At 58.4% G+C, this 18,566-nt stretch overlaps 1 protein-coding gene and 1 pseudogene across 19 annotated transcripts in view; one reads left to right on the top strand and one right to left on the bottom strand.

Annotated features, from left to right (window-relative positions):
* The window catches only part of PNPLA7 (patatin like domain 7, lysophospholipase), a 55,670-nt gene that overhangs the window by 35,746 nt on the left and 1,358 nt on the right, over nt 1–18,566 (top strand). For 12 of the 19 annotated variants that reach the window (XM_039858996.1, XM_039858989.1, XM_039858987.1 and 9 more), the window contains 11 exons: nt 1,083–1,232; nt 6,821–6,884; nt 7,046–7,214; nt 7,779–7,961; nt 8,687–8,805; nt 14,561–14,717; nt 16,146–16,410; nt 17,055–17,171; nt 17,630–17,778; nt 17,967–18,119; nt 18,250–18,360. In XM_039858996.1, the coding sequence (XP_039714930.1) occupies nt 1,083–1,232; nt 6,821–6,884; nt 7,046–7,214; nt 7,779–7,961; nt 8,687–8,805; nt 14,561–14,717; nt 16,146–16,410; nt 17,055–17,171; nt 17,630–17,778; nt 17,967–18,119; nt 18,250–18,360 (1,637 nt within the window). Of the gene's footprint in view, nt 1–1,082; nt 1,233–6,820; nt 6,885–7,045; nt 7,215–7,778; nt 7,962–8,686; nt 8,806–14,560; nt 14,718–16,145; nt 16,411–17,054; nt 17,172–17,491; nt 17,779–17,966; nt 18,120–18,249; nt 18,361–18,566 lie in introns of those variants that run through there. The other 7 variants (XM_039858988.1, XM_039858991.1, XM_039858990.1 and 4 more) reach the window with 3 other exon arrangements.
* LOC120599847 (uncharacterized) lies at nt 9,248–9,361 on the bottom strand (annotated as a pseudogene).

The following is an 18,566-nucleotide window of genomic DNA, read 5'->3' as shown; positions in this document are numbered from 1 at the left end:
TTCCCCTTCCCCCTTCTCTATGGTCTTCTCTATGGGGGTGCCAGCTCTCCTTGTTAGTGCAGGGCGTGGGGGACTGGGGGCTCCACCCCACTGTGTCTGCAGCCCCACGCAGGTAGGAAGCCTGTGTTTGCTTAGTGCTTGGGGCCCCTGGAAAGTAGGCAGCACTCAGTGTTAGGAGGATGGCTAGGCCCTGCCTGCCTGGAGCTGGGAAGCGGCGGGGCTACTGCCGCTTCCGTGGCATTCATAGGGCGTTTTCCCAAGAGTGACAGTCCCAAACCGGGCTGTCTTCCTCTCTGCGCCCTTCTGAGTCTCCTGAGAGCTGGGTCCTTGTGAGTGGTGGCAGCGGTGGGATGTGCCTACTCCTCTCCCCTTGGCCAGAACCAGAACCTCCCATGTGCCTGTCCTGAAGGCCCAGACTCCCGGCCCTTCCTCGCAGGGAGGGCTTCCCCGGGAAAAGGTTGTGGGAAGCAGGGGCAGGCCCTCTGCTGCCCTGTGTGCGCCAGTGCCCAGCTCCCAGGCCTCATCTTCTTTCCCTGCTCCGAGTTGCTCCCAGCAACCCACTCATCCCGCCGTCCTGCATTCCCCTCTCTGGCCCCCAGGTCAGGCTGTGCAGGCCTGACACACTTCAATGCTAGGGACTGTCCTCAGAGGCTCAGAGCACTGCCCCGGGAACTAGCGCTGATGTCCCGGGGGTCGCTGTGTCCTCCCCACAGTGTCTGAGATGAAGAACATGTCTGTCCATCATCCAAACAGATGGCTTCCTCTTTCTAGAGCTAGTGGTGAAGACCCCTAGGAGGCTGGTTCAAAGGACAGGGCCCCGCCCGGCAGCGTATCTTAAGGGTTTGAGTTTTCTTGGCTCGCACGTTCATTCCCACATGCCACGCCTCTGTCTCAGCGTCTCCTTCAGTAGGCCTGCCCTGGTGTGCCAGGTGCTCAGCGGCCAGTGGGGGAGAAGCTCTAGTCACGAGACCTGGTGCCCATCTCTCGTCCCAGGCTGCTTGTGCCACGTGTCATCCAGAAACAGATAGGGACACCTTGAGATTATCACAGGGCCAGCCAACACAGGACCCTGTGCTTCACAGGTCACCAGTTCGGGCTACACTCTGCAGGTGGCAAGTGGGACTCGGGGATCCCCGCCAGCAACCTCTCTACGGTGGCCGTCATGCCCGTGTCGGAGGATGTGCCCCTCACCGCCTTCGCCCTGGAGCTCAAGCATGCCCTCAGTGCCATCGGTAAGCCCCACCCAATGGCCATAGGCCTGGCCAGATGCCTCCTCCTCCCCTGCTCCGTAGGTCCTTCCAGGTTCTTCTGACACGGGAGCTAGTGTGGCCCTCACAGCCAAGCCCTGGGGGTGCTGGGGAGGGCAGAGAGCCGACGCCCCCGAGGGGCCCCTCTTGGGGTCTGAGCCTGCCAGGGGCATGCGCAGCTGCTCCGCCCCTTGGCGAGGATGCCGCAGTGGCGAGGGGGCTGGCCGCCACTCAGGCAGGCCTTAGGCTGCAGTCGGGAAGCTGGGGCAGCGGTTCCAAGTTCCTGACAGCGGTGAAGCTTTGAGATTCAGGAAGCAGGAATTGACATTCCCGCGAGCTCTTAGACGTTCCCAAGCCATTGAGCATTCCTCATTCTTCAGACTTCATGCATTTTATGTGGTTGTGAGTGACCACAGTGATAGACAGTAGGTCAGTTTTCTGTGCTGCGGTCATACTAAGTTCTGGGGTCCTCTTCAAAAAACGGTGCAGCAGATATTATGTCACTGCCATAGACGTGCTTGTGATGGGAGCTTCCGTGCCTGTGGAAACGCTCTCTGTCTGATCCAGGCATGTGATAACAAAGCATTCCTAGGCGCCAAACAGAAATGCTTTATAAAACAAGGCTACTTCCACAGATATTTAATATTTACAAGTTACTCTCAAGATGACATTTTAAAACTCAGAAGGCTCGATGCGCCCGCTGCCTCCGCCTCTGTCTCGTAAAGCACGCCGCAGCGTGCGACTCGCCCCTCTGCCGCCCGCACCGCCGCCTGCGGCCAGCCGCGGCCATCCTCAGGTGCACAGTGGAGGCGCGCTGCTTCAGAAAAGCTTGTTCCGTTCTTTAGAAAAGTGTTTTATTTTCAAGTAATGGTAGATTCACAGGAAGTTACAAAACTAGTAGACAAATCCACGGCCCCGGAACTGCAGCATCCGGACCCAGAAGCTGACACGTGCACGGCACCCGTGCGGTCTGCAGATGCCCCTAGTTCTGCGCATGCGCGCGTGCACCGTGCTGTTGTGGCTCTGGCGTCGGTTCCTGCAGTCGCCCACCCCACAGCCCTCTCCCAACGAGCATCATGAAAAGGGAGCCAACAGTACGCGGCCTTTGCAGTTGGCTTTCTTCGCTCAGAATGATGCCGTGTGTCGCTAGCACGTCCCCTCCCTGCCGAGGAATGCCAGCGGTCTGGCCTGCACGGGTCCGCGCGCCTTCACCTGCTGACAGGGCGCGTGTCCCGCGTGGGGTTTGTGAGCTGCTCTGCGACGGCGTGCGGGAAGGGGCTGCGCGCGCGAGTGCGCCCCTCCGAGGACATGGGCAGGATCGGGGTCGTGACGGCCGCGAGGACTCCCGGAGCCGCGGCCCCCCGCGCTCCCGCCGGCGGTGCGCAGTGCTGTCCCGTGTCCACGGCCTCGCCAGCGCTCGGTGTCGTCACCGGCTCATCTTGCTGCTCGGGTGCGTGGGTGGAGAGCGCGTCACGCTTTCCCTTCGTTCCTCCGTTGGTAGGTGCTGCCGGGGCCTTTCCTGCGGTCAGCCCTGCGCCCCTCTCGGGTGGCGCGCCCCGCAGACCTCGTCCTGGCTGCGCAGGTCCCAGGATGCTGTATCCAGCCCCCTGCTGGGCGTCTGGTTTACAGATGCTTCGCTGCAGTCTCTACTCGTGTTTTCAGCCTCTTGACGCTATTGACGAAGTCCAGTTCATTGATTTTTTCTTTTCTCAGCCGTGCTTTAAACATCTTTTCTAAGAACTCTCCACCTAGCCCTAGGGCCTAGGTTTCCTCCGGTATTTTTTGTAAAAGGCTTGCAGCTTTCATTTAAATCTATGATCTGCTTTTAGGCTAATTTTTGTATAGAGCGTGATATCTAGGTAGAGGTTAATTTTCTTTTGCAAGTGGCTGTCCAGTTGCCCCAGTACCATTTGCTGAAAGACACCCCCTTCCTCCATCAAGTGGTCTTGGCGCCCCTGTTGACGATCATGTGACATGTGTGAGGCTCTGGCTCACGGTTCCGTTCCACTGCCAGCACCGCACTGTTTGGTGACTGTAGCCTTATAGTTAGGTTTCAAATCAAGAAGTCCCGGTCCTCCAGCTTTGTTCTTCACCAAGATTGTTCCTGCTGTTCAGGGTCCCCCGAGACCCATATGGATTTTAGGGTGTGCTTTTCTACACCTGAAAAAACGACACCGGGGTTTTGACGGGGACGGCACTGGTGGCTGACGTCTTCCCGGTACTGTGTCTTCCAGTCTGCGATCACGGGGTGTTTCCACTTATCTGCGTCTTTAATTCCTGTCAGCGGTGTTTGTGGTTTTCAGTGTGTTTCACCTCCTTGGTTAAGTTTATTCCTAAGTATCTTACTGTTTTTGATGCTGTTGTAAATGGAATTATTTTTTTTAGCCTTTTTTGGTATGTTTATTACTGCTATACAGAAACACAGCTGACTTTTCTGTGTTGGTTTTATATCCCATGACTTCATTTGTTGGTTGTAAGTTTCTTGGTGAACTTTTGAGAGTTTTCTGTATTTAAGATCCTGTCTGCAAACCAAGATAGTTTTGCTCCTTCCTTTCCAGCCTCGATGCCTTTTCTATGTTCTCTCGCCTGACCACCGCTCTGGTTAGGACGCCTGGCACCATGTAGAATGGCAGTGGTGAGAGCCGGCATCCTAGCCTCGTTCCTCATCTTAGGGGAGGCTTTCAGACTGTCACCATTGAGTATGATGTCACCTGTCAGTTTTTTATGTATAGCCTTTAATATGTTGAGGAAGTTTCTTCGTTGAGTGTTTTTATTATAAAAAGATGTTGAATTTTGTAAAGTGCTTTTTCTGTATCAATTGAGGTGATTGTGTGTGTTTTTCCCTTCATTCTGTGAATATGGTTTATTCCATCCATTATGATATTACAGTGTTAAACCATCCTTGCATTCCAGGAACAAATCCCACCTGGTCATGGTATATAAACCTCTTAACATATTTCTGAATTTGGTTATCTAGTATTTTGTTAAGTATTAATAAAGATGATTCATCTGTAATTTTCTCATGGTGTCTTTGTCTCATACGGGCTGTGGTATCAGGGTGATGCTGGCCCCATGGAACAAGTTAGAAAGTGTGTTCAATTCAGTATTTTGGAAGAGTTCAAAGATGACTGGTAATTTTTCTTTAAATATTTAATAGAATTCACCAGTGGAGCTATGTCATCCAGGACTTTTCTTTATTGGTTTTAGTATCATCATCGTCATCATCACTATTATTATTACTGCTGATTCAATTTTCTCACTAGTTATAGGCCTATACAGATTTTTTATTTCTTCATGTTTCAGTCTTGGTACATCTTGTGTTTCTAGGAATTTGTCCATTTCCAGGAAATTATCCAATCTGTTGACATACAATTATTCACAGTGCTCTCTTACACTTCTTTTCATTTCTGTAATATTGATATTGCCCCATCATTTATGATTTTAGTGGTTTTAATCTCTTTACTCGTCTAGCCGAAGATTTGTCAGTTTCGTTGATTCTTTCAAAGAACCAACTTTTAGTTTAATTTATTTTCTCTATTGTTTATTTTCCTGTATTTTACTTATCTCTGTTCTAATCTTTATTTTTCCCTTCCTTCCGTTAGCTCTGTTTAGTTTGATCATCTTTTTCTAGTTGCTTAAGGTGTGGCGTTAGGTCGCCGATCTGAGATCTTTCTTGTTTATCATGTGCACACCCATGGCCATACCCCGCTTGGCACTGCTGTCACCACATCCTGTGAGCTTTGGAATGACGTGTTTTCATTTGTCTCAGGTATTTTCCAATTTCCCTGTGACTTCCTGGACCCACTTGTGTAAACACGTGTTGCTTAATTTACACGTTTGTGAATTTTCCATTTTTCCTGCTGTTAATTTCTAGTGCTCTGGAAAGTGACTTTGTGTGATTCGGGTCTTTTAAAGTTTACTAGGACTCCTCTTGTGGCCCACCCTGCATTGTGTCCTGGGCAGTGCTCTGTGTGCTCACGACGGGCATGTCCGCTGCGGCCCGTGGCCAGTCTCCCCGCTTCCCCCGTCCGGTGCATGCGCAGCGGCTTCCCGCCGTGGCCCCAGTGTGCGCTGCCCGTGACTGGGAAGCTTGCTTGCTCAAGGGCCGTTGGGACGCCTGTTGGTCACCCGCCCTTTTGTCAGGCTGCCCTCTTTCCTTGTCAATGAGCAGAGTTCTCTGGGTAACGTGGATACAGTTTCTGTTTTGGATGTGAAGATAACAGCCATCTTTCCCCCTCTGTGGCTTGCTCTCATGTTCCTTTAATGATGCCTTTTGACAAATAGAAGTTCTTCATCCTAACCCTGCCACGTCCCCGAGGGTCCCCCAGGGCCCCCGAGTCCAAGTAGGGAGGCTGAGAGAGGAGATGGGCACCTGGGCGTGCTCCCGCAGCCAGACACGACCCGCCTGTCCTGTCACATCTGCACATCCAGCAGGTGGACAGGTTGTCACTGCAGCACCCAGGCAGGCCCCCCCTCCCAGGCCTTTGGTGCGGTCTGGCCCTGAGGCTATCTGTGCGGATGACCGACCAGAGCTGGGGCGCCTCCTAGCAGGGTCCGACCCCCGGAGCAGGAGTGCCCCCTGAACCGGCCTGCGCCCTCCACCCCACCCGCAGCACATCAGCAGGCCTCTGCCACCTGGTGCAGAGCCGTGGATGCGGCCAGGGCGGGCCCGAGCCACCCTCAGGGGGGCAGCTGCTCTGCAGGTGAAACACTCAGCTTGAGGAGATAGGTGACTCTCACCTTTTAGTAGACGCCCATGGTGGGCGCTCAGGTGCGGGTGTGGGAGGAGCCCTTGGTGTCCCCACACTCTCCCTGCTGTACGGCAGGGCTTCAGGGCCTCCTCAGCCCAGGCCCTGGGGGTCCCCGGCTGCCCAGCACACCACGCGGAAGCCCTTCTGAGACTGCGCGGTCCTGGCTTCGTCTCGCACCCCAGCGGCCTTTCCTGAGCTCTGGTGCTGGCCCCGGTGGGCATGCAGGCCCTGATCACGCTGTCTGTGTGGACCGTGGCTCTACGATGTGTTGGCGGAGGCGCCTGCTGGTTTCAGGGACGCCTGTGTGAAAAGCTGCGTGTCTCGGCCCCGGGGAACTACACCGTGTTGGAATCCAGCCAGCCTCACTGGTCTGGACGTGGGAAATTACATCATCTGACTTTGCAAGCTGTGCTTGCCCTGCTCCCCCCACGTAGCCTCAGTGCTGCAGGTTAGACTCCTCTGAGTAGATGAGGAGACCTAGGTTCAGAGAGGCCCCCCTTTCTGTACTTGGTGAGCTCCTGAACTGGTGCGGGCTCCCACCCGCGGGGCTCAGCACGCACTTTGCACCAGGTAGACTCACCTGCCCAGAGGTCTCCTCTTCAGGGACAGAGGGAATGGTCACCTCGGGCCATAGGCACTTACTCATTGGAAGGTGAAAGGTTTCTGGGGGCTCTCGAGAAGCGCAGACGGGGTGGAGGGACTGGGGGCGCTCGTGAGAAGCGCAGAGGGGGGACTGGGGGCACTCGTCTCCTGCAGGCAGGCCTCATCCTGACGGGGGCGGCTGCCACGGCGGGTTTCCATCATCAGTGGCTCTGTTTTCAGGCCCCATCCTGCTGCTGACCAGTGACAACATAAAGCAGCGCCTTGGCTCTGCTGCTCTGGACAGGTACACTGGCTTCCAGCCGGGCTTCCTGCTGGGGTCTGAGCACCACTGCAACGAGCCCCCTGTCCGCATGCGCCCTGGGTCAGCCCCCTTGTCTGTGCCCCTCCATGTCTCCAGCCCCTTGACTGTACCCCGTGTCCACGCGCCCCATCTGTGCCCTCCAGTACCCACGAGTACCGGCTGTGCAGCTGGTTGGGGCAGCAGGAGGACATCCACCGAATCGTGCTCTACCAGGCAGACAGCACGCTCACGCCTTGGACCCAGCGCTGCATCCGGCAGGCAGACTGCATCCTCATCGTGGGCCTGGGCGAGCAGGAGCCCACAGTGGGCGAGGTGGGCGGGACTGCCAGGAGGGACAGGGTGGCGGGGGTGGGGCTTCGGCTGGCTGGTGTGGCTGAGGAGCTGTGCGAGTGAGGCCTGGGTTCTGCGTCTCCCCTGCTCTGCACTGTCTGCTTATTTCCAGCTGCCTGGGCATGACGTGGGGCCTCGTCATTCCTTCAGGTGGCACTTGCCACCTCCTTCCTCTGCTGCATCACTGTTCTCACGAGCTTCTGCCACTGTGATTGCTGGGCAGCTAAAAATCCCTCCCTGGAGGTGCAGAAGTCATTAGAGGCGCTCCGGGGTGTTCAGGAGGCAGCGTTAGAGAAACGGCCCCGCCCTCTGGCCACGCCCCTACCCGCAGACCCTGCCCCCAGCCAGGCCCCTTCTCCCCAGCCCAGCTGTTCACAGAGTCAGGGTGCCGCGGCCAGGGCCCTGCCTCCCGGCCTGTGCGGGGCTGCTCAGCACGGTGGTTTCCACCGTGGGACCTTTAGGGACAACCCCATCCTGCCCTTCGGCTCCATCCTGCCGGTCCTCAGGTCACCGGGCTGCCTGACCGCAGGCTCTGCACTTCCACAGCTGGAGCGGATGCTGGAGAGCAAGGCCGTGCGCGCCCAGAAGCAGCTGATCCTGCTGCACCGGGAGGAGGGGCCGGCCCCGTCCCGCACCGTGGAGTGGCTGAACATGCGTAGCTGGTGTTCCGGACACCTGCACCTCTGCTGCCCGCGCCGCGTCTTCTCCAGGAGGAGCCTGCCCAAGCTGGTGAGGCCGGGACGCAGGGCAGGGGCGCCCAGCTGCAGCCCGCAGCCCGGTCCCGACTCGCCCCTTCTGCGCTCTGATTCTCCGCTGTCGGAGCTGTTAGGGCTCCGCCGCCGGTGGCTCACCTCTCCGCGAGGCGGTGAACCGATTGTGAGCGCACGTTTGAGCCTGGCCACAAGGTGGCGTCCGCGCTCCCCGAACAGGCGGGGCCCAGGGCATCGGGATGAGCCTGCGACCCTGGAGGGTCCCGGGGGCCTCAGGTCAGCGTTGCCCCTTCCTTGGGGTAGGAGCACATGCAGGCCCTAGGGCACCTCTTCTGGATGGTGTCTTCAGCCCTGGGGGTTGGGCAGGGGGGAGAGCGCAGAAGCTGCCCACATGCCACAGCCTGCCTGGCCCCACGGCTCCGTGGACCGCGTCTTGACACCTGCATCCCTGCCTGAGAACGCTGCCCTGTGCACGCTCCACCCTGAGGCAGGGTTTCAGCTGAGGTTTGCTTAGTGTCCCTTTGGGGACAGCTCTCTAGGGCTCTGTGGTCTCCTGCTGGGCTCGTGGTTATGTGGTCCAGCTGCCTGCACTGCCCACTCACCCGGGTGGCCCTTCTGAAAGCATCCTCCTGGGAGAGCCTGGGCACCAAGGTGCTGGCAGCGTCGGTGTGTCCTGGACAGAGCCGTGTGTCACTTCCCAGGCCCACGTGAACTCAGCCCAGCCCTCCCCTTCTGGCCCCTCAGGCAGAAATGTACGAGCGGGTCTTCCAGAGGCCCCCAGACCGCCACTCGGATTTCTCCCGCCTGGCGCGGGTGCTGACTGGCAACGCCATCGCGCTGGTGCTTGGAGGAGGGGGAGCAAGGTGAGTCCCCGCCTGTGCGCCTGTGCTCCGTGCGCGCATGCGCGGGGCGATGTGCTCAGCGGTGTAGCTGCGCCCAGAGCACGTGGCCCAGCCCAGCAGAGCCTCCCGCAGGCTCTCCCAACTCACGCCCCGCGAATTGGCCACCCGGGCTTTAAGCATTGCCAGAGCAGCAGAAGAAAACTTACATCTTGTTCTGATTGTGCCCGGAGCCTCTTGCGTCTCCTCTTCTGGAAACTGTTCTGTCCTTTGCCAGACTTTCCAGTGGGCTCCGGTGAGCCTTTCCATTTTAACCCGTGCTTAGTAGAGTGACAGCCGGATCTGATCTGCTCTCGGGCCTCTGAAGCCGAGCTCCTTAGAGGACTCACAGCCCAAACACTTGTGTCATGCTGACCTTGTACGCCTCCCCTGAACTTAATCGGTTTTCTTTTTTTTTAATTATTTATACCTACAGCACCTGGTCTTTTTAGGCGGTCTCCCATCCAAGTACTAACCAGGCCCCACCCTGCTTAGCTTCTGAGATCAGACAGGGCTCGTTCAGGGTGGCATGGCCATAGACCATGGGCTGTGGCTCCACTGGGGTGCGAACCCAGGACCTTCTGCATGTAAAGCAGACGTGCTAACCACTAAGCTATGGAACCACATCCCGCTGAACTTAGTTTAAGAGAAATATACATGGAGCAGACTCAGAGGCCAGTGCTAAGGGTGTGATGAGGCCAGGGCTGTCCTTGGTGAACTGGAGGGCAGAGTGGCACCTCCCACAATGTCTGCCACTGGGCTGGGTGCAGGGCTGGGGATGCCCTGTGGGCTGGAGCTCCCCGTGGCCACCCCCCACCCTCGCACGGGTGGACATCAGCACTGCTGGCTGAGTGAGTGCTCAGGCAGTCCCTCCTCTGGCCCTGTTAGCGGGGCCCCCCGGTGCTCTGTGCCCAGGTGAAAGTGCCCCAAGGACATGGCTTTCAGAGTGATCTGGGAAAGCAGGGGCCAGCAGGCCAGAGCCCTTGGCCGTTGCTGTGATGGGAGGCAGTGTGCCCAGATGTCTCGTCTCGGCCCCTGCAGTCAGACCCGTGCTCAGGCCAGCTGGTCTGCTCCTCTGCAGTTCCGGGCAGGGAGGTGCGGCCCACTGCCAGGCCGGGGACCCAGAGCCTCTTCTTTGGGGAGGCTCGGAAGAGCAGTGCAGCCGAGCCCTAAAACTGCTCATGTAACTGGACTCACGACTCACTGTCCCCGCTTCCCCAGATGGGGGACTCCGAGGTGTGAAGGCCTGCTCTAAAACCCTTACAGGCAGGAGGGCCCTTACCCCCACACCCCTACACTCCCCTACTCCCCACCCTGTGCCTCTTCATGGCACACACTACTGCCTGCTGCTGCCCAGGAGGGGCCTCACCCTGCTCTCGGCTGCCGGCCCTTCACGTGCTATTCCTGTCACCCCAAACCCGGCCTGGCCCAGGGGCACAGTGCAGAGCACTCTGTTCCTTTACCTCTGGTCCCCAGCATCGTCTGGTGCCACACTTTTACTGGGAAGCTGAGCCGGTGGGCCTAGAAAGTCAGGTGATTTGCCTGAGGTTGCAAGCTGGGGGCAGGATGTTGAGGTGGCCCCAAGCAGTGGACCCAGACCTGGCTTGCAGGGCAGAACAGCCTGACCGGGAGCATTTCTGATGGAGATCTAGTTTTAATCAAAGTGATACTCGGTCGCAAAGCCACGTGGCCATTCTCTAAGGCACATGGGGTCAGTGGCAAAGCAGAGCAGCCCTCTGCCCGTCCAGCCCAAACCCAGGCGCAGCCACTTCCGACCGCTCAGCCGCCGCTCGTCCACGTCGCTAAGCAGCATTCCTAGTCTGCATTTTGTTCTGTAGTTTCACATTACTGGGTTCCTGACCCCCTCCCTTGCAGTCATCCTGTCGATGGCTGTCATCTCATCCATCACCCATCTGCCACCTATCAGTCATCCATCATCCGTCACCCATTATCCCTCATCTATCACTTGTCTGCCACCTGTCCACCATCCATCTCTCCATCTATCTTCTGTGTATATATTCGACCCCTCCTTACCGCTCATAATCCCAGTGTGGCTCCTCCCCAGCGACGCCAGTCCTCCGTTCACGTCGCCGTGACAGAGCTGTCACATCGTATTGGGTAGTGCGACCGTATTGCCTTCTTTGGGCTTAACCGTTGCTACAGCTGCCATTTGCTCAGTTTTCTGGGCTTCACTAATTCCTCTCGGACTCTGCTGGGAGCATCAGGCCTCAGTGCGCTCGGCCCGCGGGGGCGTCTCCGCCGACCCCGTTTGGGGGCTGCCTGCCCACCCCCTCGCTCTGCCGCTGCCGGGGACCCTCCACCGTCACCTTGGGAGCTGCCCGTGTCTCCTGTGTTTGGCTCCACTTCCTGGGGCCCATGTCGTCCTCCTCCTTGATCCATTCCTGGTTCTGGTAGGGCTCATACTCTAGAACTCTCCTTAAGAGAGAAAGAGGTTAAGTGGGAGGTAAAAGTTTTAACCACGAGGCACAGGGGATGTCCTCATTCTGCCGAAAGTTGGGGTGTGGAATTATGGACGGACGTGATTTTCTCTGAGACGTATGAAGGCGCGGTCCCATGGCCTTTGGCTTCCAGTTGAGAAGGTCAGCGCCGTTGTTACCTGTGTCTCTGGGGAAGCTTCTGAGACAGCCCGACTCTTGTTCTGCCGACGGGGCGTGAGCGTGTACCTGGGTCCACGCCGCGGGCATCTTGGGGCCGTTCTTGATGCCCGCCCCTCCGTGCCCCGCTCTCCCTCCTTGGAGCCTTAGTGTTAGACGGGGCCGCTCAGGTGGACCAGCCACCCCCAGCACATCCCCTCCCACAGTTTGTCCCACTTTCTTCTGGGTGACTTATCTGAAATGTATCTTCCTACTAATCTTTCCTGCTAAAACATTTCTCTGCCTCGAGTGCTTTTTCGATAGCGTTCTTTGTCCCAGGACTGTGATGTTGAATTTCTCCGAGATCACTAACGCAGCTTTTTGCTGCTTGCCTGCGCGTCCTGCTCTGTGCTGACTATGTCTGCCCTTGACCTCATCGGTGCACTGCTGAGGCCTAGGCCACGGTTGGCCATGCTTCGCTCACGCTTCCTGTTGATGGACAGCGGGCGACACAAGCGGAGCTCGCAGCTGTTCCGAGATAGGTCTCCGCATGACGTGTTCCCTTCCTCGTGGGCACACACCTGGATGAACTCCTGCGCCTGGGGCCCTCGTACCATTTTACGGCCACTAGTGACGTTCGAGAGCCCTGCTCGCCATGTTTTTGTCACCCCTGGTATGGTCAGTATTTTAAAGCATGGCCATTCCGCTGTGTGGGCAGTGATGTCCCGTCCGGTTCCAACGTGCTTCTCCCTGGGGGCCAACGACGTCGTGTGTGCTGGCCATTTGGTACCTTCTGTGAAGTGCCGTTTACGGCCCTTACCCGTGTTTAACAGGTGGCTTGGTTTTGTTACTGAGTTAGAAGAGATTTTTTTGTGGTCTGAATGTAAGTCTCCTGCCAGGTGTATTTACTGCTGACGTACTCTCTCAGTCTTTGACTTTTCATTTTTATAATGGCAGCTTCGATCAAGTTTTTAATTTTGATGAAGTGCAGATTTCCAGTTTTTTATGGTTATTCTGCTGTTATGAAGCTCTTGCCCATCCCAGGGCCATAAAGATATTCTGTATTTTCTTCTAGAAGCTTTGTGATTCTAGCTTGCACCGCTGGGTCTGTGGCCCACCTAAGATCTGTGCGCAGTAGGAGGTGAGGGCGGCGGCCGCCCCCGCGTGGTCGTCAGGTCGCTGGCGCTCACTGCAGGCTTCCCTTCCCTGCGGCTGTGCGGGCGGATCTGTGTCGGGCTGTGTTCCGTCCTCCGTGACGCCCCCGCACTGTCTTGAGCCTCGCTCGCGGCTTTGTGGCGGATCTCGACCTCAAGCAGCGTAACTGTTTCAGTTCTGTTTTTTCAGAATTGTTCTGGACATTCTAGGTCTCTGGCACATAAATGCGAATTTTAGAATGAGCTAAGTCTTTGTGGGCTGTTTTTGCTGTTGGAGTGTCCTGATGTTAGTTACTGCTACCCCCCCTCCCGCCCCGTTCCGTCTTCCCAGGAGGCATCAGCTCCAATCGGTCCTTTGAAAGCACCGACTTGTAGTTGGGGTGATGCTCCGCTGCATGTTTGTTTTCTGGTTCATTAACTTCCGCTCCCTATTATTTCTTTAAATGTGCTCTCTTTGATTTAGATTGTTCTTTTTTCACCCTATCTTATGGGCTGCAGACATTGCGTGTACAGGGCCAGGCGGTGAGCTTTCGGTGTCTGCCGTAACCACCGAGGGTGGACGGGCTGCCGCGTCCGCGCTGCGCGTTTGAAGGAAGCGCACCCTTTTGTTCTCAGGCCGCTTTAAGGCTTTTCCTGCCTTGAGTTTTCAGTGCTGTAGGAGTGATTTTCTTTTGATTTATGCTGAGGGTTTATAATGCTGCTTGAATCTGATTCTTGATGTCCATCATCGGTTCTAAAAAATTCCAAATCATTCTCTCTTCAGAAATCGCTTTTGTACTGTCTTTCTGGGCCCCGGTGACATGGGGCTCAGACTTGTGCATCTCTTATGTCTAAGCTGTTTTACGTATTTTAAAAGAGAATATTTACACATTCCATCCGTTCGATGTCCTCCGGGTCAATAAACGTCTCCCTCTGAGCTCTTTATTTCGGTTTTTTTCTTCAGCAGTCTGATCTGTTAACACCCATCGAGTTCTTCCCTTTTTACTTTTGAAGTTTCCATTCAGTTTTATAGTTTCCAGTTCTATGCCAAAGTTATACATTTTTTATTTGTGTTAAATATTTATACCATAAAATATCATTTAAACTATTTTCGAATATGCAATTCAGTGGCATCAGGCACAATCACACTGTGTGCGGCCATCACCACCATCCTCTCCAGAACTTTCCATCTTCCCAAACGGAAACTCTGTCCCCGTTAAACTCTCACTCCCAGCCCTGGCCCCACCGTCCACTTCCTGTCTCTCTGGATCTGACCCCTCTGGAGACCTCCTGTGAGTGGGGTCCCACGGGACGTGTCCTTCTGTGACTGGCTCGTTTCCTGAGCACCGTGTCTTCCAGGTAGCCAGTGTCAGGACTTCCTTCCTTTTAAGGCTTTGACAGCCCACCGTGTGCACACTCTGAACTTTTTTGCTCATTCATCCATCAGGAGGCACCAGTCTGTTTCTACGTTGGCTCCTTGATGATTCTCGAGGCACAGTCAGTTCATAGCCTGTGTCGCCATCTGTTCCTGGTTCCTTTGGGTCTGCGTCTCTCGTCTGTCTTCCCTCTGGCCGTGGCCATGGGGTCTTCTCCTATGACTGATGGGTCATCTGTGCTTGAGTGGTGAACATCGTGCATGAGAAACGGCGACAGTAGTCTGAGGCTCAGGAGGGCCACTTCAGTCAGATACCGGCTCTCCTGTTCCTGTGGGGCTTGTCTGTGTCCCACCCACCTTGACCCTCAACTAGTGGGCCTGGGTTCAGGTCCCTACACCTCCTGACTGTCCAAAGCCCACGTAGCTGCGCCACCTCTCCGAGGCCGGCTTGCCTCCCAGGACACCAGAGAGGCACCGGACCGGGTGCAAGGTCCCTCGCTGAGCCAGAGTCTTTGCCGCATTTCCTGTGACTTAGGCGAGAGTCAGGCACTGAGGAGGAGAGGGTGGGACAGCACAGCGTCCCCGGATGCTGGTCCTAGCAGCGCTGACTGCCTGCTCTGTGCTCCTGGTCGGTGTAGAGGCTGCGCACAGGTGGGCATCATCCGGGCCCTGGCGGAGTGCGGCATTCCTGTGGACATGGTCGGAGGCACGTCCATCGGGGCCTTCATGGGCGCTCTGTACTCCGAGGAGCGGAGCTACAGCCAGATGCGGATCCGGGCCAAGCAGTGGGCTGAGGTGAGGGCCTGGGCCCTGGGGCTGTGAGGGCAGGAGGCCCTTGGGGCCGTTGGCCTGAGCGTACAGGAGAGCACAAAGGGTGTGACCACACCGTGCTGAGGCCTGGCTCTGCTTGGTGCCTGGTCTTAATTTGTAGAGGTGACTGAGGACAACACGGAGAAGTCAGTGCCAGTGAAAGGACTTCAGCGTCACCCACAGAACGAGAGGCCCAGCCAGCCCACCGGGCCACAGGGGAGCCCCGGCTAGAGCCAGGCTCTGGGGGTGTGGGGGACACACATTCCCTATGGGCCCAGGCTGCCGTCTGCCCTCCCGTGCTGATTTTATAGGACAGACCAAGCCCACTGAAACCATGAGCAGGGTCAAAGCGTGTGCATCCTGCTTTTAAAGAGAGACGGGAGCGGGCTCTGAGGGCACGCTTTCCCCGCTGTGAGCCACCATGGCGGCTCCTAGCCAGGGGCCCAGGGGCCAAGCCGCACGGTCACTGAGGACGCAGTGCGCTGCAGCCTCCACGCGGGTCCGTGACGGCAGGCAGACCTGTCCCTGCTCCGCCCCCACCAGTCCGGTGCAGGTGTGGGACCAGCCAGGGAGCCCTGGGCCTGATGCCCCGTCCTGAGTTTGCAGGGCAGGGCAGGGTGGGGCCTTCCCAGGCTGTCCTCTGCTCTGCCTGTCTGCATGGCCTGTGTCCCCTGCTGAGGGTGGGTGTCACGGGGGCTGCCGGGTTTGGCTCTGTAGGTCCCTCTGGTGCTGGGCAGGGCTGTCCTCCAAGTGAGGGCTGTGCTGGCCATGGAGGACCCTGGGGATGTCCCATACTGTCCTGGGCCCCTGTCCTCCAAAGCACATGTCCCTCTGCTTTTCCCAAAACAGAGTCTTCACATGTCTCAGTTTGAGCACGTGGGGGCCAGAGACTCATCCTGGCTGGGGCCACCCCATGTCCTCACAGGCAGAGGGTCCCCCCTCTCTATCCCCGACCCCTCCGCCTGGGCAGCAAGTGTGGTCTCTGGGAGTGGGGCGTCCGCCACAGCAGGGTGCGAGGGCCGGTCTGGGCCAGCTGCCCTCCTGGGGACCATGTGGGTCTCCTTGGTCTTGGAGGCCTCAGAGCCAGGCGGGCACTCCACCATTTCCCCAGTGCACTGTCCCGGCCGTGCCCAGCATCTTCCCCGCCAAGCAGGTGGCAAGGCCTGCGGAGGGTCCGAGGGCGTCCCCATGGGACCTCCAGGTGTGCCACTCCGGCCATAGAGACCTCCGCCCCCCAAGGAAGCTTTGCGGACACCTCGTTTTGTTTGCGGGAAGGACACAGTGTGCCCATGTCCCTGCTCCCTCTCGATCCAGCCTCCTGCTGGGTCCCTCAGAGTCACCGATGCCTGTGCCACCAGGTGGGGGTGTGAGCCCTCCTCCTCACAGGAGCCTCCCTGTGCCCCGTCTGATCAGGACATGACGTCGATGATGAAGACCGTGCTGGACCTGACCTACCCCATCACCTCCATGTTCTCGGGCGCCGGCTTCAACAGGAGCATCTGCAGTGTCTTCAAGGACCAGCAGATCGAGGTGCTGCCAGGAGCCCCAGCCCGGAGGGTGGGGGCCGGCAGCCTGCGGAGTGCGCCTCTGAGCCCTGTCCCCCCCCAGGACCTGTGGCTCCCCTACTTCGCCATCACCACGGACATCTCAGCCTCCACCATGCGGGTCCCCACGGACGGTGAGTGCCTCCCCCGGGCACAGGGCAGAATAGCTCCCGAACAGAGGCGTGGAGGGCCAGTTCCAGGCGGTGGCAGAGGAGAGCCTGGTGGCTCTGTGAGCCAGTGGGGCCGGAGTCACCTGAGGAAACCTGAACACGAGATGACCCTGCCCTGGGCACAAAAGGTCGGCCACTAGGGAGACTGCCAGGGGACAGAGACCCCAGCCCAGACAAGACTGGGGGAGGTGGGGACAGCAGTGCACACTGAGCAGGGGGAGTAATGGACATGCTCAGGTGACAGGGCACACGGAGGGCCCGCTCGGGTCAGGGGTCTTGTCGGGGAGGCTGGATGAGGACGTGGGGAAAGCTGACCTGAGGCAGCAGCCGAGGCCCTTTCCCAGGCAGTGTTTTTGGGGCTGCGTGACTGTGTCTGGAGGCGGGAGGGCGGGGTGGCGGAAGGCTTGGCACACATCGTTGGAGCCTGGTGCATGGCCTTTGGGAACCCTCGGAGCAAGCCTGGCCTCTCGGGCCTTGGGTTCCTGCCCCAGAGACATGGCATCCTGGAGGTGTGTCCAGGCCTGGTGCCCTCCCCAGGGGTGGGGTGTGCAGGCTTCAGGAGCTGGGGGTCCAGAGACTTCCCTGACCCTTTGCGACCCACCCCCCAGGCTCCTTGTGGAGGTACGTGCGTGCCAGCATGTCCCTGTCGGGCTACATGCCCCCCCTCTGTGACCCCAAGGATGGACACCTGCTGATGGACGGGGGCTACATCAACAATCTCCCAGGTACCGCTGCCAGCTCCGCTCTGGATGGCTGGCACATGTCCTCCTCCATGTGCCGAGGGAGGTGACAGGCTGGCACAGAGCACAGAACCCACCTGCACACGCGCCCGGGTACCGTGAGCCCCAGCATATGGCTCTGTTTGTCAGCCCAGCAGCACTCAGGACAAGGGCCAAGTGGAGGTGCTGGGAGCAATTATGTCCCGTCTGTGCCCGCAGTCAGAACTAACAGCCCACAGGTGTTGGGTTTGCTGTGGGGGAGGCCCTCCCCTGGGCACACCTGTCACCTGTTGGACAGTTCTGTGCACTCGGCTGCCCCTCCACAGGCCCAGGCGTCATGGCAGAGTGAGCCCCTGGGTCTCAGGGCCTGCCGGGCAGGCTCTGCCGCCATTCCCCAACCTCTACACCCACCCGGGGCTCTGCCTACGTCTCCCGGGTGGTGACCAGGGCCGCCTCCTTCCCAGCGGATGTGGCTAGGTCGATGGGTGCGAAGGTGGTGATTGCCATCGATGTGGGCAGCCGGGACGAGACGGACCTCACCAACTACGGCGATGCACTGTCTGGGTGGTGGCTGCTGTGGAAGCGCTGGAACCCCTTGGCCACGAAAGTCAAGGTGCGGGCACAGCCCTGTGCCCCAGGGGACAGTGTGGGCTGCCCAGGTGCCTTCTGCGGGCAGGGCAGTGGGCAGTGCCTTCCTGGCTCTGGGTCCAGCCGAAGGGAGGGGACAGGCCTGGCGGAGCTCGTCTGTCCTGGGGGTGGGAGGGCAGCAAGGCCGGGGACCAGAGCGGGGCTGTGCGGCAGGTGTTGAACATGGCGGAGGTGCAGACGCGCCTGGCCTACGTGTGCTGCGTGCGGCAGCTGGAGGCGGTGAGGGACAGCGACTACTGCGAGTACCTGCGCCCCCCCATCGACAGCTACGGCAGCCTGGACTTCGGCAAGTTCGCAGAGATCTGTGTGAGTGTGGGCTCCAGGCCAGCGCGGTCCGGTGTCTGGCGGCCTCCTCCCCAGCCTCCCTGCCCTCGCTGCTGAGAGCACAGGAGGTGGGGCCTGGCACCTGGCTCCAGGGTCCCCACCGTGTGTGCAGGAAGTGGGGTACCAGCACGGACGGACAGTATTTGACATCTGGTGTCGAAGTGGTGTACTGGACAAGATGCTGCAGGACCGACAGGGGACCAGCAAGATGAAGGCGTGCGACGTGAGTTCCGGGCCTTTCTCCCGCCCTTCCTCCCTCCGGGGATCTGCCCTCCGCCCCCCTCGCCTGTGGCAGGTGCAGGGCTCCCTGCAGCCAGTAGCGCCTCGCAGCGTCCCTCACCTGCCCATGCTGCAGCCCCCCACAGGCCAGAAGAGAGGGCCGCGGCTGGGGCCTCTTCCCGCATCTGTCCTCTGGCTCTGCCCTCGTGC

The sequence above is a fragment of the Pteropus medius genome, unplaced genomic scaffold (assembly GCF_902729225.1).
Source record: "Pteropus medius unplaced genomic scaffold, Ma_sr-lr_union100, whole genome shotgun sequence".
Classification (NCBI taxonomy): Eukaryota; Metazoa; Chordata; class Mammalia; order Chiroptera; family Pteropodidae; genus Pteropus; species Pteropus medius.
The sequence above is the reverse complement of the archived record's forward strand: the minus strand, read 5'-3'. Positions and strand labels throughout refer to the sequence as shown.